The following is a 21,867-nucleotide window of genomic DNA, read 5'->3' as shown; positions in this document are numbered from 1 at the left end:
AAGTAGCCCTTCAGGTTAAGTATTAGCAAGTTTCATTTGGTGTCACATTTATGGCAACAGCTTGGCTGTGCTTGTTCTGCTGCCCTTCCAACTCAGGAGCTTCTCTTGGAATGAACTACTGGAACATAATTAAAAATAAGTGACTTTAGGGTTTCTTTTAGTTTTACTTTTAACTGTATGAGAGCACTAAATTTAGAAGATGAACTGTTGTCACTTGAGATTCAACAGGCTGCATTCGTAAAGAGAAATTGCAGTTTAAAGTCTCAGCTAGCCACATTATAGGATTAGAGAACCTAAAATGGCAACCATCAAAATGTTTCCTACCTGAGCTACACAAGCAGGGAAAGCCTCAAGCTTCATTCCTGAACCCAGCCTCACATTTAGCATGGTGTGCCACAGGGTAGGGTCATACAGCCCATGCCACAGGGTTCCTCCAGCTGCCAAATCTTTCAGAAGGGACTTATGAGATTGTGCCGAACTAGGGCAGACTGAGAAAATTAATTTTAAACTTCTCATTTAAAATTTTTTCTTTAACTGCCCATATTCTGCTCCTCAAAATACATCCTCTGAATGAATAATCCATTTGTTGTCCTATTAAAAATTCATAGTACTCTATAAAATTTCTATAGCTGAGTTAAAAAAAAAAAAGTAGATAATTCATATTGTTGCTTTGTGTCAGTTTGCGGTTTATAAGACTTCACAACACTTACCAACATCTCTGCTCTTCCTTATTGTGGGCAATAGGGAGTGAAACAAGAACAAAACCTTAAAGAGTTAACTGGGATAATGCTGGTACCTTACTCTGCAAAGTACTGTGTACTTTTTGGCATCAGCAGTGAAAAGAACCATCAGGTTTTTATTCTACCAGTGTCAGACTTCCCATGGGAAGGCCAAGGTGCTGTATCAAGCTGCAAACCAGCAACAACCTCTTGGCAGATGAAAACTCTATTCCAGCCCTAAACATGAGCTACCACAGTAGCAGTTCATTTCAAAACTTTGAAGCACAAAGGAATGTCCCAATTGCAGGGATGCAAGGAATATTCTGACTTCAGCAATTTAGTGACCTTTGCAGAGACAGGGAGCACGTGCCAGGACCAGTAAGAGAGAATCTGTAGGACATTAGGGCCAAGCCTTTTTAGAAATACACTTTTTAGCCCTTGCATTTAATTTCCAAGGGCTGTAGGCAGAGTGAAATGGATATCCTACAGCTTAGCTGGGTGCATCCAATGGGCATAATTCTGAAGATTTTGTCTTGACTGGCTTTGTATGCAACTGAATATAATTTGTAGCGCAGTTTTGGGGTGTTTTTGAGTTGGGGTTTGATCCTTGCATACAGCTACTGCTGGCTTAAGGACAAATTTTGACTTGACCCTTTAATTTTGCAATGAGGATGCAGTTCTATACAGCACAGGGAACTCCTTAGGAAGGGAGTGGGATAAAGGAAGGACAATGCAGTTAATAAAAAGAATAAACGAGGAGCAACTAGCGTGTAAAGCCAATCAAAATGGAAGCATAGGAACAAAGGGACGGGAAGGGCAGAAGAGCATGAACGGTTTTGTTCTGTTGATGGTGCTCCATTACAGGGAGAGGGTGAAACCTGCTGAATTCTTCAGTTCATTAGTGAGACAGAAATACTCAACCTCTGTCTGATTCAATGGCATCCTAGAACAGCAGTTGCATGGCTTCAGTCTCACCACAGCGTGTCACCCTCCACCAGTCATACTGCAAAAACTCCACTCCTAGGGAAAAGCAGAAAAAGGTCTTTTCCCTACTTTTCTAGGAATGGAGTTGAGGAGCAGTGTAGGAAGACATGGAGTGGCCAAAGTGGAGAATGAAGGTTTGCTGCAGCCTTTGAGCTCAGTGCTGCTAAGTTGAGTAGTTCCTTGCCGACAAATCAAAACACACAAACTGGGGACTGGTTAAACCATTTCCCTTCCAAAACCCCATGAAATGCTTCACAAGAAAAACAAAGCAACCAATAGTTTAGAACCAAATTTTATTAAAGAAAAACCTGGAGTGCAGGTTCTCAGGACAAATGCATACCTTTGGATGCAGTGGAGTACACAGGTACGTATACAGTAGTTTGCCTGCTACATGTTTGGAAGCTGAGAGAGACTGTGATAATCTGTATTGCACAGTTCATCACCACTGTCAAAAGTTGCCAAAAACTTGGTTGTGTACCACTAACAGATACTTGGTTATGTGTGTGCACTACATATTGCACAAGACTTTTTCATTAAGCTATAACTTGTGCAATTGAATCACAGTTAAGTGTTACAAGCATATTCAAACATAGATTTGTTTCTTTTCCTCAAAAACAGCACGTCACTACAAAACTGCCATTAAATGTTACATATTTACAAAAATATACAAATAACACTTTTCCCCATTTATGACAATGCACCAGTTATAGATTAATTTCATTCTTCCCTTGAGCCCTGATACTGTATACAAAGAAACCTGCTTAAAGTCAAGGTCACCTGAAACAAAAGTAGGAGAAGGCATGTTCTGTTTTCACAAATACTAGAATGTGCAAAGGCAGAAGGAGAGGACGGTAGTCATGGATGTTAGAGGTTTGGACTGAAGCATACTGAAGGCTGCTAAGAGCCTTTACATGGATTCGACGGGCCCCTTTGTCAGAAATCCAGTTAGATACAGTGTTAAGTATTTGCCAATCAAGCAGTCACAGATGTAAAAAAACTAAGTTCAACCTTGGCTGCAATTAGCCTACATCTGTCGTGCTAACCAGGGGAATAAGAACTACAGAGAAAATCAGTTATTCACCTGGGTGAGTATAGGTGCAGTGAGAAGATGATTGATTTTAACCTGCAGCTGCACTTCAAATTCACCGTGGGTGAAATTCTTCTGTAACACAAAGCTGAACTGAGAAAGTCCATGAAACTGCATGGTCATAAATTAGGGTAGAATTTGACCCTGTAATGCTAAATAAATGATGATTCACATTAACAACAGGGTAGCGAGAAATGCTTTGTGAATATTCACAGGATATATGTCAAGTCTCATTTTTATCTTATTTGCTTTCAAATATTTACAAAGAGCTGTGGCTCTAATTAGTAAAAAATATGATTTGGGGTTGGTTAATTACCATTTTTTTCTCCTTTTGTTCATATGGGTAATGCCATCAAAATCCATATTTATCTGTCTGAGTATGGATTGATTTTGGCCACACCTCTACTGAAACAGCCACAGATGCACTGTAAATAAGCCAGTTTTCATTCTTTACTCTGAAAATGGAATATTCTCCCGTTCCAACTCTCATTATCTCTCCAAATATTCCTCCAGCCTGTGGTGAACTGATATATGTAGTGCAACTTCATAAATACAAAGCAATACTAAGATAATTTCATTTAGGTGAGAAAGGGCAATACCTGAATGTCTACTAAAACCACACTTGCAATGCACTAGGGTGATTTTCTTTAAAACCACCTTCTGCAAAGAAACCTATGTAAGTTTAATGGAAAGGTAAATCAGAGGAGCTGTACATATTTGTAAAAATAAGTGGTAAGTGAAGCACAAAAGTGGAAGCTTTCCAAAGCACTTTGCTACATGATCCAGTTCCCCACCTCTTCCAATCTGCTATTCCTCTGCAAACTTCTTGTATTTATTTTTCCTCAGCTGCACAGAAGAGGATGTAAATTAGTTAATCCCCTTTTAACATCAACCCAGTTTATTGGCAGAATGACAGTCAGAGAAAGGCAACTCAGAATAAACTGGGATCAAGACAGGAGAATTCAAGAATACTTCTCCATTTGATTACATTTTCCCTCCAGAGCCTTCTGCACTGCAGCAAGCACAATCCAAGCCTTTACACCCATGAGGAAATAAATCACAGCTTGTCAGTGACAGATGAAAAAAAGAAGCTGTACTCAAAGGCCTGGTGTATATATGACATGGAGGAACTCTCTGTTTCTAAAATTAAAATTTCTAGTCACATTTTCAGTAAACTCCAGTTGCTGGTGCTTACCCTCAGGAATACTATACCAACTTCATTCATCTTCTCTAAATACTATAAAATTACAGCTCATGGAGGTATTCTGGCAAATTATATTTAAGCACTATAAATGCAAGACACAGACCCTATAAAATAATTCTTCACCCTTGCCTCCTAGCACAATGCTGTGCTAAGGAGAAAAACCACTAGCAAATGGCCCCCAATCACCTCAGGAGTAAACTTACATTGGAGCTACCTCTGGAGCATATACAGGTGTCCTGGCTCCGGGGAAGCAACCTCTTTTCCATGCACCCCATGTGGCATGTTGCTGAGAGTCAGATGTGTCTTAAATCGTAGGTAGAAATGGTGATAATTTCACATGTTCCTAGCTCTGCATCAATTTAGACTCATGGTTTAAATTCTCTGTGCAAGCAACAAAACTGAAAACAGTTGCCATAACAAATTAAACTTCAGGGCTTGTGCAAAACAAAATGAACAACTTGTGGTAAAATCATACACACTGACTTTCTCACTGCTCTTCCTTGTCCTGTTTAGGCCTGTGCTCGCCTCCCTCCCACATCTCTCTCACATACACTCCCTGTCTAACACAGGCTCTACCTGTCAGAGATACTACTGAGCTTTTCAATTATCTTATTCCCATTAACTTCTCCAAGCTCCTCCAACAAGATGACTCTGTCAAATCTACCTGGCGACTTCACTTAAATGTATTTTATGGAACTTGAAAGCCAGCCATTTGCCCCTGCCTCTAGGAAAGGTTGCATACAGACCCATTCCACAACCTGGCAAGTCAATTTGCTCCGGACTCTCTATTAGCAAAGAACCCTCTTTACCTCACCTATTCTTTAGTTTGAGGTTGTAACAATTTTTCTGACAAGCTGTGCATGATCTTGGGTCTGAACATTTCCCATACTGAAATACAAATGCAGCCCAGTGGTCTGGCAAGGCCACTCAGCCCAACCTTCCTGCAGTTCTGTACCTGCTGTGCTCCAGGAAACCGGCGTGAACACCATGTCTCATGCAGAAGGTGGCATTTTGAAGACAACAGATATAGCTGTCAGCCAATTAAATATAGAATATCAGTACAGACCAATGGCTAAGTCAATATATACACTGATGAGAGAGGAAATGCTAGTTATTCACTCTACAGTACACTTGTCCCCATCTCCAACTAGAAGTGTGTGCTCTCTGGGACAAACATCTGAGAGAAGTTCTGGAAAGGCAAAAGATAAAAGAGTTCCAGAAAGATTTAGAAAAAAATGAGAGCCAAAATTAAAACTGAAAGGATTAACTGTGCCAAAGTGGCAAAGAAACAGGAAGGATGGACTGTAGTGAGATAGAGCACAGGGAACCTCATCAACCCAGATAATACAGCAGAGCTCAGAGAAGAGGCAGGGATGGGGAAGAGATCAGGACGCAATAGGATGCACATCCAAATAAAACCACAGACAAAATGCAAAGCAAAACAAAAAGCAAGGAAGAAAAGGTGGACTGTAGAGAACTGTCGTCAGGAGGAGAAGGCAGACAAGGCAGAGGAAAAAACAGCTGCAATAATGAAAAACAAAAGGACTACAAAAGAAGGGGAAAGAAAGGTGGAGAAACAGAAGACAGTGGAACTTTTTTTTTCCTATTTAGTGTCACCAACTACTTAGCAAAGAGTTGGAAGCATTAAACAATGCAAGTGACTTCTCTGAAGAGTTCAGCATCTCAAAAGATTAACCTCAAAGGAGGAGTGTATTTACAAGTAAATTGAGCCAGTAAATTGGGCAATTTCCTGGGCATCTTGTTTGTGAAGATATTCTGTAATCTTATCCATTTAAATGCCCTGCTGTGAAACTGGGACTTACATGTTGTGTGGTAAAATATTCTCCTTTAGACTAGTTTAACCATTTGAGAATTGCCCATGTGCATGTTACTGATGTTTGGGGTTACACTCCTCCTTCTGCACAGTTCTGCCTATCCATAATCCATGACAAGAATATCTCAAAAGCCACATGGATATGACAGCTCTTGTCCTCGTTAAAAACCTCTCTTTCACTGTTTCAGAAAGATTTCTTTTTTAAATGGCTTTAATCAATAAGCAGTGTGAATTAATACTTTTTTTAAAAAAGAAAGCAAATAAGCCAATTCATGTGCTTTGGTCTGCAACAGCAAACACTGTCAGTAAAAACTAAATAAAGTATCAAAAGCTGACTAAAATTAGCACCAAATAACATAGAAACATGAGACATGGTAAGAAAGTTATTTAGAATGCCTGGCCTTCCTGGTGGTTAATATACTCATTATGCCATTAAAAACATGTGCGAAAAAGGCATATTATTTAAGTAGTGCCATGTACTGCTGCATGTATTATTGCTGCTCAACAGGGCTTTATGTTCACTGTATTGCAAGTAATCAGTGCAAGGATGCAAATTCCACAGAAACTCAGAAATTAAGTCTGATCAATAAGTCTGAAGTTTGTGTAATGCGTTCAAGTGTTGCAAGGAAATAATATTTAGCAAAATTACTTGTGTAAGGGAAAGAATCTACTTCTTGTCAGAGCAAGTAAATATTACTTCTAAAAGAAAATCAATCTGGAAGGACAAAGAGTTCACAATTAAGAACATGTATTTTTATAGATACTATTAAAAAGTATTTATTACAAACTATAACAGCTCTTTGATAAGGCTTGTGTTCAAACAGCTATGTTGTTGCATTTCAGAGTACATATTTCTAAGCCTTCCAATATTTCTTGTGTTAGATACTGTTTTACAGAAGATCATCTCAGCTACCAGCACATAAACTAGCTGAAAACAGTAATGCTGACAAGGTTCATATAAGGAAAAAAAGGGATGAAAAGAATGAAAGTCATACATGTCTCCACAATTCATATTTTAAGCAATTTGCTACTCTATTTAACAGGAAGAAAAAAGGCTGGGACTGAAGACTTAGGGAAATGAGATCTCACATATTAAAAATTATGGAACTAACTTACTCTATGTGTGAATTTCAGTGGAATAATATTCTAAGAGGAATGCATTCTTTAGCCTTCAGAGCAGAACCATTACGGGTTCTTCTTTCCCTGATGGTATGTATCCTCTCTGCTTATGCAGAAGAAGGGAAAATAAAAACTTTGTCCACGTGACATTCCCATTCAGATTTGGGAAATGAGCTTTTCTGTGATTCTAGACCACCTGGACATTGAGAAACCATTCTGCACCCCCTGCAGCTTGAGAGTGCACAGAGAATTGCAGGCATTGCTGCCAAGGTGATCAAGCAGGTAGAAGGGCTTATTTGGGACAGAAGATTAAAAAATTAAGAGTGCACAGCTTAGCATTTCCCAAAGACTGCAGGGTTAGACCAAAAACTGTAAAAGCTGAGGGTCTGAGTTATGTCACTTTGATGATTTTAGTCTAAAACCAGTGAAGAACATCACAGGAACATGCATTTAAATGGCACTGAAAGGGCCAATACTGAAATACTGAAAGGAAATACGAAACATGAAAATACAAACTTGATATTAAGAAAACAATCTGAGCAGGAGCTACTTACAATTCTAATTAAAATTTTAGAAAGACTGTCTCAAACTACTAGAATTAGGCTACATGCCAGTCTCTTGAAGAAAGGTGTAGAAGCAACGTGCAACTGGGACTAGAACAGAGAAAATGAGCCAGGTAGCAGCTTTTTGGAGAGACTTAAAAGACACAACAAAATTTTGCATCTAAAAAATCAATATTTATAAAGGTAAATGCTTATAAATTTCTTCCTGGTGAAAAGCCAATATTTTGAGAGAAATGTGCACTTACTTTCACTTAAAAAGCTGAAATAAAAATGAAGATGGAAATAATACAGTGGTATCAATCAATATACAATAAAATGACTATAATAACTCCAACTGACAGGGACTGTGCAATGAAATAAATTTTTTTGTTTCTCTCCCCCATCCCTCCACCCTCAAAGAGTCATTAATGAAAAATTACAACACTTTTTTATAGGAAACAGGAAAAATCTGTGACTGAAATTGTTATTGATTCTATCAACTTAGCAATATTTGTATTGGACTTGAAATAACAGAAATTCAAAGCTTATCAGAACCACTGGTTCATCATCAAAAAGGTACTACAAACAAATGCAAAAAATGCATGTATTTAATTTCTCATAAATATTTTCTTTTTCCCACAAATTGCTTTGAGCATGTTTGTGTAAAGAAGATGGGAACCACTGCAGATCCATTCTATTGACCTCTGTTAAAGACACAGTAGTAGAGTATTCCCACTAAAGGGATGTCTCATTGACCTAAACCACAGGTAATCATGATAAAAATGTCAGATGAAACTGCTTTGCACTACAAACTATGAACAGCAAAGCACCATTTTGTATTTGCCTAGAGGAAGTAACTTAACAAATCATCTACTTTACATAGATAAACAGTTTACTCCTCTTTACACCAGTCATTGAAAGAAGAACACTCATCAAGAGGCTTGTAATTCAATGAGAATATAATAAAACAATTCCAGAAAATGGACTTGAATTGGACATAACATCTTGCCTCAGGCTGGTACTTTCTATTTCTTCACAGCCATTTCCATGACCCAATTCTACAGGGTATAAAAACATACACTGGTTTATATTGCTTTTACTTTTGAGAAATTAATAAACACTGGCTGGATTTTCCTCCAATGTCCTCTGAGCATTTCTGAGTACTTTATATGGACAGACCATTCCAAAGCCATATAGAACATTCCATGTCAAAAGGGAAAGCAAAGATAACAGCTGTCAATCTTGACAGCTCATTAGAAAGCTTCAGATCCTACTGCTTAGAGCATTGAAAAGTACAGGGTGTTTTTGAAATTGCAAATACATCAGAGTTTAAGAAGGCCAAATATGCCAATGAGGCCAGTACACTACCAGTTTTTGTTGGTTTCAGTATAGTTCAATATCTGTACTGGTAAATATCACTGTACCCTTTTTTATAAGGCTTTTGATCAAATAACACTACAGAAAGGTAAATTGAAGATGCCACTGTGTAACAGCAAAATCAAAGCCAATGTTGCAGTGCTACCACATAACAATATGTTGCAATAACAGTGTTTAAATAAAAGTACCTTTTTCTTTTTTAACAGTAATGCACCTTTTTTGGATCATGCTTTTTTTGTTTTCATTTATACATAGTTGTAGCTGGTTTCAGTAGACTACTTTTAAGAACCGCAATAATTACAAATAAAACAAAGAAAGTGAAGCCATTAATAATTTGCGGTCACAAAATTCTTTCACTTTGATGATCCTGAACAAACAGTAATTAATTTAGCCTCATAATATCCCTGCATTGTAGGTAGGTAATTACTATCAGTCCCATTTTATAGGTGGGGAGACTGGGGCATGTAAAGGTTAAGTAACTTGCCCAAAGTCTTCACTAACAAATTTATTTTAAGTATGTACAAATACTGCATGCATGCATGTGTGACTAGCAACTGTGCATAGAAGCAAGTGCATTTCTGAATACACACGTATCAGGATTTCAGATCCATATAAAGGATAAAATGATAAGATATCATGGATGTAGTTCAAGAGATTTGAAATTGAGCACTAGTGAGTCTTTTCATTTAAAGATAAACTGAGACACCACGAATGACAAAATAGTAATAGTACTTTCTCAGTTTTAAAATAATTTGCTTTTCAGTTATTCTGGCCAGGAAATCAAGGGCTTCCTTTATTATCTGCTGGGTATTATTAATACACTTATAACAATACCAATGTCTCTTTAGGAAACAGTGTTTTTAAGACATGACAAACCAACCTCACAGGAGTGCTGCATGAATCAAATTAATAAGCATTGAAAAACATTATTACAGGCACTACATTGTGCTAAGTGTTAATTAGAGTACCAAGCAATACTCTACTGTGTTCCCAAAGACTCCTGTGAACAGAGACAGAAATCATCCTGAATTAAATGTATAAAAGTAGGTGTTAAAGCATAAATTAGATGTGTGACCTGATTCCAACAGAGTTCTTTGCCAATCAAACTAATGTAGAATAACCCCAAGCTAGATCTTCCATCCCATCCCCTTGTCCATGAGGCTGGTTTGCCACTCACCTGCCCTAGACAAATAACACACTTCAGATGTATTTCACAGGAACAAGTAAGATGTTTGCAATACTATTTTATTCTCTGCTTCAGCTCATTTCCACTAGAAAACACAAGAGCTGGTGAGGAGGGCAAGTCCCTGGTGCAATAATCCCGAGAGTTTCCAATGCACAGCACATTCTGTATTTGCACTTCTCTTCAACCAACCCAGACTCAGATATATTTAAGACCTTGGATTTCCACACAGTCTGGCATACAACAGTCAAATAGAGCATTGCTTCTCTGTTAATAAGTTTACATGGCACTACACAACAAAATAGGCAGAAATTTTAGAACAATTTTTGAAATTATTTTCCTGAGCAGTTTGCAAGTGCTTTTCAGAATCTTCACTCTAACTTTTTCATCTAGTTCCTTACAATAAGTTTATAGTCTAGATTTTTTGTGCTTTACACATACATCCTGTGGGGTTTGTGAGAGCCTACAGTACTACACTGAATTATTACACCCCAATCTGTTGCATTTGATGACAAGAAGCTCTAGGATATTCACAGCTACATGGAAGAATTACTCCAATGTATACAACAAATTTAAAGCAGTTCTTTTCTATTTTACTAGCATTCATTATTTTCTGTTACTTCTTCTGGATGAAGTAGTTAGCTATCTGCATCCTTCTTAAACAAGGTGGTGTGTGAGCTTGTCACTAGCATCAGTATGACATTCAGTGAGTAAAGAGTTATTTATTCTCTATCGAAGGCAAAAAGTAAAGAGATTATATGGATTTCTGAGAGAAGCATCCTAATCCCAGGCAGCTGTAACACACAGGATGCCAGATATTTAAGCTCATCACACCACACTCAGTTTCCCACAAGGCTACATAAATCACAGTTAAAAAAAAGGAGGGTGTGGATTCACTGTGCTGCCGTTTCTAAGGGATGCAAAAGTCAAGACTAGGAAACTCTGACACAACTCACAAAACTGGGATTAGGAACCACTGACCTACTCAGAAGCCTTTCTGCAGGCAGCTCCTCCAGAAGCCCAACTCATTCTCTCTTGCCCTCCCCGCAGAAATAGAGGCCAGCGGTGGTAGGGACTGAGTGACACCCTGTGGTGATGGGAAGGAAACACAAACCCCTAAATCCCATCCCATCCTCCTCATGACCCTTCAGATTGTCAAGCCAACCCGAGTGGAAAAGGTCAGAATTTGCCCACCCTCACCTGCAAGGACAAAGAGACAGAGGAAATCCCAAGCAGGGATGCTGAGGGAAGGAGATGGTGCTGCTACCCAGCCCTTCCCAGAGGAGAGCTCTGACCTATCCAGCACATCTGACCTAATAGGAAATTTTTAAAAAATACCCATAACAAAGGAAGTGACTTAAAAGAGGTATTTACACTCACTGGAAATTTAAAAAGAGACAGGCCACTAGCACAGGGTTTTAGAAGAAAACTCATCTGGCAGCTGCCATCGTCCAAGAGGTGCTCGCTCAGGAGAAAAGAAGAGAGCAACTGAAATGACTGTCTTCAAGTGAAGGCACCTGGTCTGGAAAAGAGCATCAAGCTGGTGTTTTTCTTTCACATGGGGTGGGACTGGGGGAGATACTGCTGCTGATAGTTTGCCAGGACTTGCTACGCTTACAAGAGCATTATTGTATATTTTGAGATATCCTAATTAACATTTTACTTCCTTTAATCCACAGAAGGGCCTAAGCCTAAATTCATTAGATTGTCTCACACATGTTTAAGTTAAGAGCTTGTCTCAACAAGGAGTGCATTTTTCTCTCACTCAGTCCTTTCCCAGTACAGAAACAACTTGGCCTCTGGAAAAAATTGTCACTGTGATCAACCAACCACCTGTTCTGGTCTAGTCACTTGTGTAAAAATCACTTTTTCAGGCTGGAGAGTCCCAGCTTTCTGCTGAACACCTCTATTTAAAGTATAATTAAAAAGTTACAGTTCTAAAAATAAACAAAGAAATAGAGCATATACAAAGAAATAAGGTGGCATTGAAGGTGCCTAGGGCTACAAATTTGCTACCATAGTTTGAGTTTCAATCGTAATGAATTCCCAGGCCATAGAGTGAACACGACATGTTATCCTTCGCCCTTGCTAACTGATGATGGACGCTTTTTTCTGCAGGACTGATATGAAACCTCCTCTCCATCAGCATTTACAACCATATTTGCAATTTCGTGACATCACCAGGGAAAAATAAAATGGTAGAGAAGAGTCTTTCGGGCTTTGTGTCCAGCTGCAAATATCAGCTAACCAGGTAACTGTGCATCTCTCTGGAGGTGATGCTCAAAACCACGCCTGAGTGATTGCCTATGAAAATATAGAAACAAAAGGCCAACATTAGTGTATTTCAGGTATTCCACAATAAATCCCCCTTTTATTGCAGGGACAAGTCAATTGCATGAGAGAGTGGCTTTATCAAACAACAGGTCAGGTGAAGGTTGGTGCAACAGCTCCATGTACCTACAGCACACTTTTGCACAAAGCTTTTGCTCATGGTGGTGGATTTGTGGTGAATTCCTAGGGTTTCTATCCCAGTGACAGCATAAGTTGGTTCTCTGTGTGGCTTATAAAGGTGTAGTTGTCTCGAGGGGTGCAGGTGAGGGAGGAGAATGGAACCTGAGGCGTCCATTCGACATGCCACTGACCTGGGACTGGACACTGACCGGCATCAGCAATAAGGGAACTCTGTAGCTGTTCAAGTTGCCACTTCTCCCAGAAGGAGTCACTGCAAGGTAATGGTGTTGAGGAGTCCCAAGGTGGGGGTTGCGATAAAGTAGGCAACATAAAATATATAGAAAACAAAAAAAGTGGATGGGTGAGTCTGGAAATACTGTACTGTGGAAAGTCAAAAGTTATGAGAAGAGAGAGAACAAACAGAAACCCAGGCCTTAAACTCCCTGCTGTGCATGGAGTGGAAGTGGCTACTGACATCTCCCAACAGGGGGGGGTGAAAGCTCACCAGAACTAGAAGGGATCTCCATAGCATAGGAACCTTCTGCAAATAATGTCGTAAACCACAATTTAATATAAAGCAGGGATTATAACAGGTTTCTTATTCTAGCCAGATAAAATAGAGTATCATTAACAGGATTATTTTCTTGGCAGTACTGAGCAATACTAGAGCTAGTGGAAAGTATTGCAAATAAACAAACAGTACAGCAAGCAGGACTATAGTTTTATGTCTTAAATAACATCTTCTGTCTAAAAGCTGTACAGTAGGTGACAAACATGGATGATTATGTTCCACGGAAATGAGCTCTTTACACTCTCCTGGAAAGGCTGGTGGTGCTGACATCCTGGCAGAAGCACAAATCACCTTGAGATATGCATTTGCTAACTGTCTTAAGTCATCAAAACAGCATGATCTTGTACTCTTTAACCCTAAAATAATGCTCTGCCCAGATAGAAGATTTTTGTTTTCTCTGAGTAACAAGTGCAGGGCAAGCAGAGATTAATTCTGAATGTGTTACAAATCAAGGTAGCATTTCTTTATTCCTGCATTCCAAGCTGCCTGATTTTACATAGGCCATAAGGGGTTTTCTACCATTAAAAGAAGTTGTGCTTCTGTACATTACTAGAGGTGTTTGAATGCTCCGCTTTAATAGGAATGTCTGCAAGGACTTTGTTAGCGTTCAGCTTCTCCTCTAAAGACTGGAGATGAGCTGATGAAATAATTATAACATAGATTTTATTTTTTCAGGGTTGTTTATCGAACTAATCCCGATAAAGTCAGGAGGGCAACCAAGGTCTTCTTGCAAATTCAGAACGAAAACACAGTGATGCTCACACGTAAAGGTTGTCAAAGAGAAGATAGAAACACACAAAGCAAAGTAAGAAGCTGGATTCTTCCCTTGTGTTCAAACCTAACACCTTCAAGAACCTAGAAGTGGCTCACAGTTCAGCCAGGGAAAATAAAAACATCAACAACACACAATAAAGGTGAAACACAAGATAAATAAATCTCTCCTCTCACTAGGTTCTGTCTTCCCCAGACTACCTCTGGTGCAGCTAAAACACATCTTCTTCCAGAGTCCATGAAGATATTAGAGTTGTCTTTCATGCCTTGAATCTACTGCTACAAATCCCAAACGTTTTGGGTTATCAGATTTATTTTCACAAAATGTGCAGAAATGGAACTTTGTGTCTTTTACATTGTCCTACACTTTTCAGAGTGTGCCCTGTAAGCAGTCTGAACACAATGTAAATTTTATAACAAATGAATTTATAGATCAACCCTCCATGTTACATTAAAACTAACCACAGGGTGCCAGATATACACTTCCACCTGACACGGAAATCATTTGCACCGAGTGATACTCACAGAAAATTTCCCCTGTGAATTCCTTACAACCACCTCATGAATACTAGGAAAGTCAACAGTTAAACTAAGGAAGACTTATGACACCTTTTATACATGAACAAATTTAATATTTCTAATCACAAAAACTTTAAATGCCACTGGAATATGAAGGCAAATATAGCAATGGGTCTTCATGCAATTCATCTGAAATCATAGAAGCATTGACTCCAAAAATCCTTCTGGCCTAAACTCAATTTTCCACTAATTCTGGGAATTTTTGAGTCAATTCAACTGTTGCAGATTATACCCTATTCTACAAAATATAATTGATCTCTAAAATGGTCCAGATCAGTCTCCTGACATTAAAGTACTACCTCTGTACTCATGCTCTGTATATCTCATCATCCATATATTAGCCTGTATCTCAAGAAAGCCAAAAGAAGGTGACTGAGGTAATCCTTTGTCAGTGGTGTTACCATTTTCGACTTCCTGAGACTGAACAGAAAATGAAAAAGAGCTAAAAGGAAAACAATCAATTACTTATGAAAATTAATAAACTAAAAACGAAGTTACCTCTTGCGTTACCTAGTGTTTGAGAGTCCAGATCATCATCAATAAACTCCTCACCCTGGATGATGTTCTGGGTGTCCTCACTATGATTAACAGGACTTGTCATCTCCTGCTCTTTTTCATTGTGCATCTGGGCGTAGACACTTCTGCCTGGCAGTTTCCTAAATCAGACAAGAAGAAAAAACTTTGTGATGGATTTCTTTTGTGTCACACAGGCACTGGCATCAGAGCAGAAGTCCAGCAGGGCAAAGTCATTCCAGAATCACAAACCATCACCAATTTCGCCCTTCCTTAATTTTGTGATCATGACCTGAACTTATCAACTCCGTATTCTTGGTCATAGCTCTATGTAACAGCCACATCATGATGCTCATACCAACACAATAATTAAACATGAATTTATAAGACTGACAGAAAATGAATAATGCTGAAAAAAATACTAAAGCCACAAAACAACTATTTTCAGAATTCAAGCAATAAAAAGGCCCAACAAGCATTCGTTCCTGGTCCTAGGTGTCTTCACAAACATTAAGCTGGATCGGAATCATCATCATATCTCTCTGGTGAGGTGGGCTGACACTGAAGTGTGATAGCATCAAGTGGCATTAGTAGCCAGCCCATCAGGGTTGAGGAGAAAGAAGCAGGAGAAGTCCAGGAGACGGAGTAGAAAGAGAGCAGAGAGTGAAGAACCAGGAGGCCAGGACCAAGGGGTAAGGAATAAGAAGGTAAACAGGCATCGATAAGGCCACAAGACAGGGGAGGTGGGTGAAGTTAAGCTGGCAGCAGTGAAGAAGACAGAATGTAAAGCTTGGACTCAGAACTAATGAAGTAGACAAAATCCTCTATAGGAGGCAATATTAAATTCACTCATTCTGATTGGAATCTAGAGAAACAAAAAGCATGTTATTAAACAACTAGCACCATGGCTGATTAACTTAAATTAGACTTTGTAAGATCAGAGGGGAAAATCAGGGGCTTCTAACTTTGCAACAGTATTTATGGTTTAAATGTTTTGCAAGAGTCAGATCCTTTGTGCTGCAGCTGCACTCACCTGCAGTCTGCCTGGGCACATAAGCACATCTGTTCCTGGACACCAAGCAGACACTTCAGGTTAGGGACCTGCAGGTTATAAACTGTTTCCTAGAGTGCAAGAAGCAGCTTGACAGCTTGATCAGCATGACAACAGATCATGGCTGTCAAAGTCTGTGCTGAAATGCAGATTATTGCAATGGGCAGACAACGAGGAAGAAAAGAGAAAATAGGGTTGAACTTCTGAGGTTAAGCTGTGGTTTCTGTTGAGCCACTTTAGACAGTGAGAAAACAGAAACAGAGACACTAATTTTTAGGTATCTCTCTAAAAGCAACCATCTCCTGCTCTGTATTCTAGCAGTTGAAAAGTTTGAAAGCTGCATACATACACAGATTGCTGTCTCCTCTAGGCTTTTGAAGATGACCTGTCTTTAGATGTCATTTCAAAAGAAGGTGTCTTTAGCACGTGGCACCATCTTAGTATGAGATAAAAGTTACTGCAGCAAACTAGTCTGAACAGCACCTTCCTTTGCATCAAAGTAATTAGAATAAATGGAAATTGTCAAACAATGCAAGATGACTGAAGATGATCTCCTCCCTTTAATTTGAACAATCCAAAAGACAAATTGCATCCTACACACACATCTCTATAGGCATGTGCATACACACATACAAATTTATGGACAGATACATAAATTAGGCATTTTATCCCATTATTTATAAGCAATACAAAGAAAAAATTCTGACTGCTCTTACCCTATTCTGTATCTCAGTGAACATTGGGTAAACAAAGCACAGGATTAGCCAAATGCAAAGGACAAGGATGGAAAGAAGGTCTGATGGCACAGTGCTCTGCTATTATGATCACTTCAATGGATCTGAGGGCTTGTCCAACACAAATATACACATAAAGCCAAACCTCACATCACCATCCTTCCATTAAATGGATAAAAACAGCCATGTTGAAAGAGGGAAGGACAAAAACAAATACGTTAAGTAATTAATTTTGATTTTTTTTTCTCTAGGGCCAGTAACTCCAGACTGTTTTTAAAGTGTCTGGTAATGAAACTAGTCATGTGGAAAACAGTATTCTCTGAATCAGACCTGTATCAAACCTGTCAAATTGCTCACTTTCGGTCCACCATCAAATGCCTGAGGGAGACAAAACCCAGAAGAATGTTTTGTAACACATCTGCAGAATGAGCCCATATGTTTCTGCAATAATTAGGGGGCCTTCTCAAAACTATTCCTGACAGATTTTAGAAGCATCAGTGGCATTATCAAAACAACTCTGACATAATAAAAATGTTAAATGTCTAAAACCCATATGGCACATCAGACCTTTGCAGTGAAGTAAAGGGAGAAGAACTGCTATTCTGACTACTGTCTGCACAGGCTGATGTACCTGTATGAAACCAGGACAACCAAGTCCTTTGGTGTAAATCCTGAGGCTTCACTTCATGTCCCCTGTAAGACCTACTAGTTAGAGACAACCATGATCACAATACCTATTATTAAAAAACATGAAGGTTTCTTCCTTATTCCTCAAGTTCACAAATAACCATTTAAACATATTGTTGTTAAGAGAATTTCTGTATGGGTAAAGAATAAAAGGAGAAAAGGTGTGAGCTGTTATTTTGCACTCACCTAAACCTACCTAATCCTGCCAAGTGCAGTTTCATGGTGGAAGGCATAAAGCTGAGGTACTCAGTACTTCCATACTTTGCTTCTCACACTTACAGAGGAAAGCACCTTGGACTGTAGCACCGCGTGTGGATTGGAGGAAGGAGAATACTACAGGACTTGACACATACTGTAAGCATTAGACCTTTTATACACTACCAAGATCTCTATGTGTTTCATAGTGGTTTATTTCTACAAGGAAGAGACTCAACCACACTGAAGATGATGATGCTCTAAGCCTTTTCAAGAGGCACTTTCAACACATATGCCGGATGTTCTGTTTATAAGGGGCAACTACATTGAGGGATGAAAAAGGATGTGGATACTGAATCCTTGCTAAAGATGGGCCTGATTGTGGCAATTTTCCAGTTGCTCCTCACTGCTCTAACATATAGGAAGGAAGCTGCTACCCCTAATTATACAGAGATAAACCCTAGTGTACCCTGAAGTGCTTTGCTCTTCAAGAAGCGTTTGAGTCCAATGTAACTATTTGAAGTAGGCAGAACTGAAATGCTTGGGTCTACATAAAAGACTAGTGTGAAAACATGACAAGGCATGAAATTTGACCCAAGAGATTTATATCAGCAATATGAAAATTGAAAGCACATTTAGAAGACCTGACAAAAAGGTTATGCAATAGTTTCTTTCGGGGTTTTACTCTTCATCTGCAAAATGCATGTGCTTCACATCCATCAATGGAGACAATTAACTCTGCTGGACAGCACTCCATGGTTTACATTTTTAGTTCCTTTTGTTTTCCCTGTAGCATTTTATTTTAATCATGAAGAAGAAGAAATATTCATGCCTGCTTTGAGGACCATATAAATATGAGCTAAAGACGTAATTCTGTGAAGTGCTAATAAAGAACATCACAGTACATGATTTTCACCAAGCTCTTCAGGTCCTACACTTTTAGAAGATATTCCAGGAAGGATTCTTTTTCCTGCCTATGTTTGGAAATTCTAATCGGTTCATATCCAAAGCTGTTTGCACTTAAAAATGTTCAGCAGGAAGGAACAGCAGGAGGGGATGAGATATTGATTCCCACTCATTTTAAGCTCTACTTTACTTGGCTTTCAATTCCTTCCTTGTGGAGCAAATATTCATTGGCAGTTATGCAACTTCATTCATTTTCCAGAGGCTTGATTAAAATTCTCTTTACTATAAAAAGTAAGAACATACTCACATGGCAAAGGATATGGAATAATGTAGCATTCTCTAGGAACTTAAATAAAAATAACAACAATGATAATCCATTAACTAGAATACTTTATTGTAGTGTTGACTTTATTATGTTTGGATTAATGTTCACATGACTGACTTCTTTGTGCTTTAAGACACTCCTGGTACACTTGCCTCTTTCATTTCAGAAATCTTTTCGGTATTCTATTACTTTGATTTTTGAGGAAGTTTTTACGAAATATTATGCATCATTAAATTAATGCCTGTTTTTTATCACTAAAAGGCACACACATGGACTAAGCTTGCTCTCTAGGAACATAAAAGTAGTATAAGCAAGGTGGGGAAAAAAGATAGCTTTTCTTCAGAGACTGAAAATTAGGTAGTAAGTCAATGAGGCAGAAAGATAACACAGTTCTGCTCCAGATTGTGGAAATGACCCAGGAGGGGGTTCATTTACCAAAAGTGGCACTTGATGGTAGCAGGGGAAAAAGGAACCTACACAAAATGGCATAAATCTGGGAGAAGAGGATTCACGATGATTTATGAAAACAATGTATGCAGCTTTAAACACACTGGAAGTAGTTTGCATACAAATTAAAAGACAGAAATTTTCATACTCATTCAGAGAATAGAATTACAATTAATAAGATAAAATGCATAAGCAGAAAAGCCAACTATTTGCTCTGGTTTGGCTACTCTAATATCCTGCTGTTATACAGAAATGAAAAATAAGAAAAAGATGATTTCAGATGTTCTGCTAGTAACATGATGATTACATGGCAGCTTTGATGTGGCTAAAATATAATTTTCCTTTCCTCCACTTTGTCTGGTGCAGACAGTGCCATTTCCCTTCTCTAATCTGTTGCCCAGGACCCCACATCATAAAGCGTCTTCTGAGAGGATGAAGAAATCTTTTCTGGATGGCAATTTGAAACCCACAAAAAAATACAAACATTGTTTCAAAGGGAATGGAAGAAGTGTGTTCTTACTGAACCAAATCTAGTATGGTATATAAAATATATATGCAGATCCCCAACTGCATTAAAAATAGTCCTGATTCCTCAAAAATATTTTCCAGCTGCTTCATATTGTTATGGTCAAAAGAAGCAGCTGCAGTCCATTCTACCTGGATGTTTAAACAACTGAAGCATACTAGCGAGTATTGCAACATCTTGTTTGCTTGAGGCATCTGATCGATGCTTTCGTGCTCAGAAAGGAAGAGCAAAGCAAAGGCGCATTGCTCGTGGCTTCCCACCACCCACTCTTGCTGGCTGTGCTGCCTCTCACATCACAACCCTGCTCACGCTTTCCAGCTAGGTATGGTCTCTTGTTCCTTGCTGCCACGCTCAAAATTCTCCCACCCCCACCTCAAACCATCTAAACCAATGTCTCAAATAAACCAAATAGCTCATTGTGGGATACAACTAGAATTTGTTTCTAAAACCACTGTATTTATCACTTTCTTTTCCTAGCCCTAACCTGAAGCCCTTATCTACTCTGATCACAAAGGATCAATCCCCTGCATTTCTCAAGACTTTTTGGCTTTTTGTTTCTTTCTTTCTAAATCAACTAACCATGCTTGGGACTGCCAGAAGTCACTTCATAAGCTCTGAAGACTCCAGCACCAGTTCTTCTTCAAGCATATGTGGCAAGAAGTGGCTGGATGCACAAAAAAGTCATCAGATAAAGTGGGGAGGTTGGGGGAGGTTTGGGAATGGGTTGATGAAATGATAAATGTTTGCAATTTTACAGCATATAAGAACAGAGGGCAGCAGTCTTCCTAGTTAATGCTTAAGTATTTGCAATTAGGACATATCAGAACAGATGTGACCTACAGTCACCTAATCATTAGCTAGACAGCCATGACAGCTCCGGTTATCCAGCAGATCCTAAAATTTTAGATTTGATTAGTAGGAAATAATGCAATTTACATATTTCCTATTTAATGGGCATTCCTCGAGGAGCAATGCGATGGCATTGGGTTTTATTATGCATCAGCCTAAATCCCACTGCCTCTATATGAATCTACCTCTGTTTTTCCTCTAACCCCCTACCTAATTAGATGAAAATACTCCCTTTATTTTCTCCATGTGAGGCATCTGACAATGCAGGATTGTTATTTTTAGATTGCTGCTCTCCCCCAAACTAATTTACTTCTTGACAGAGACACCAAGTTTTAGTACGGAATACTGCAGTTTTCAAAAAATGAGAAATTAAACAGGAGCAGCGAGTTTCATCATTGCTTATAAAAGATTAATTAAAAAAGAGGTATTGGATTAGTCTCTGATGTCTTGTCAACACCACCTTTCATCTCCCAGTTCAGTCTAAGAGAAATTAGTGTAAATTAAGACCCAAATTCTTATGACATGAACTTCAGAAATAATCTGGGCAGGTGACCATACGTGCAGATAAGGAGACTCGGCACTCAGGAACCTTGGGGAAGTTTGGGCAGGTTTCACCATTTTCTCTCAAAGCTGTAGTTCTACACAGAAGCCCGATATTTTCTCTCTACTTTTCATCACAGGTCCTGAACTCTCTCATTGCAAACAGCCATGTTCTCACATATGAAGCTGTAACCTCCCTGCCAATCCAGTCATCATCTTATTTGCAAGCCAGTCTTTCCTTCTTACAGCTCTCCAGGTAGTAAACTTAACCTTATGTAAAGAAGAGTCTCCAGGGACAGCAGAGTGAGCAGTTCAAGGCATGTCCATGCAATCTCTTGCATACCACCTGCTCTGCCCATTCTCTAATGACAACTGGAAGTCGTGTAGACCCAATCAGTGTAGTGATAAAGATAAAATTAACAAAAATTTCTCTGATGTGAGGCAAAAAGGAGCTTTAACCCTTTTGTGAAGGAAGTATCTGACTATTAACCTACATGAATGAAAGGAAAGCACGACCAAATGTCTCCCATCTCCTTCTTAATTTTGTGAATCATACATCAAAATTATGGACAGTATTAACATTTAAACATTTTATACTTGTCTGTAATTTCTACGTGGAAATAAATCATATTTTTATTTGCCAAAGTTGTCTGAGTGTTACCATGGGGTCCAA

The 21,867-nt window shown here is 38.8% G+C and overlaps 1 protein-coding gene across 5 annotated transcripts in view; it reads right to left on the bottom strand.

The window, feature by feature from the left end:
- Window positions 1-1,985: 1,985 nt before the first annotated feature.
- The window catches only part of SORCS2 (sortilin related VPS10 domain containing receptor 2), a 553,207-nt gene continuing 533,325 nt past the window's right edge, over window positions 1,986-21,867 (bottom strand). The window contains exons 26-28 of one of the 5 annotated variants that reach the window (XM_071556850.1): window positions 14,920-15,077; window positions 12,692-12,771; window positions 1,986-12,353 (exon numbers count right to left, since the gene is read on the bottom strand). In XM_071556850.1, coding sequence (XP_071412951.1) covers window positions 12,330-12,353; window positions 12,692-12,771; window positions 14,920-15,077 — 262 coding nt within the window. In that variant the 3' untranslated portion in view covers window positions 1,986-12,329. The remainder of the gene's footprint in view (window positions 12,354-12,691; window positions 12,772-14,919; window positions 15,078-21,867) is intronic. The other 4 variants (XM_071556851.1, XM_071556852.1, XM_071556853.1 and 1 more) reach the window with 4 other exon arrangements.

Source organism: Pithys albifrons, chromosome 5 (assembly GCF_047495875.1).
Source record: "Pithys albifrons albifrons isolate INPA30051 chromosome 5, PitAlb_v1, whole genome shotgun sequence".
NCBI lineage: Eukaryota > Metazoa > Chordata > Aves > Passeriformes > Thamnophilidae > Pithys > Pithys albifrons.
Note: the sequence above shows the minus strand (reverse complement) of the source record. Positions and strands in the feature narration are given on the sequence as shown.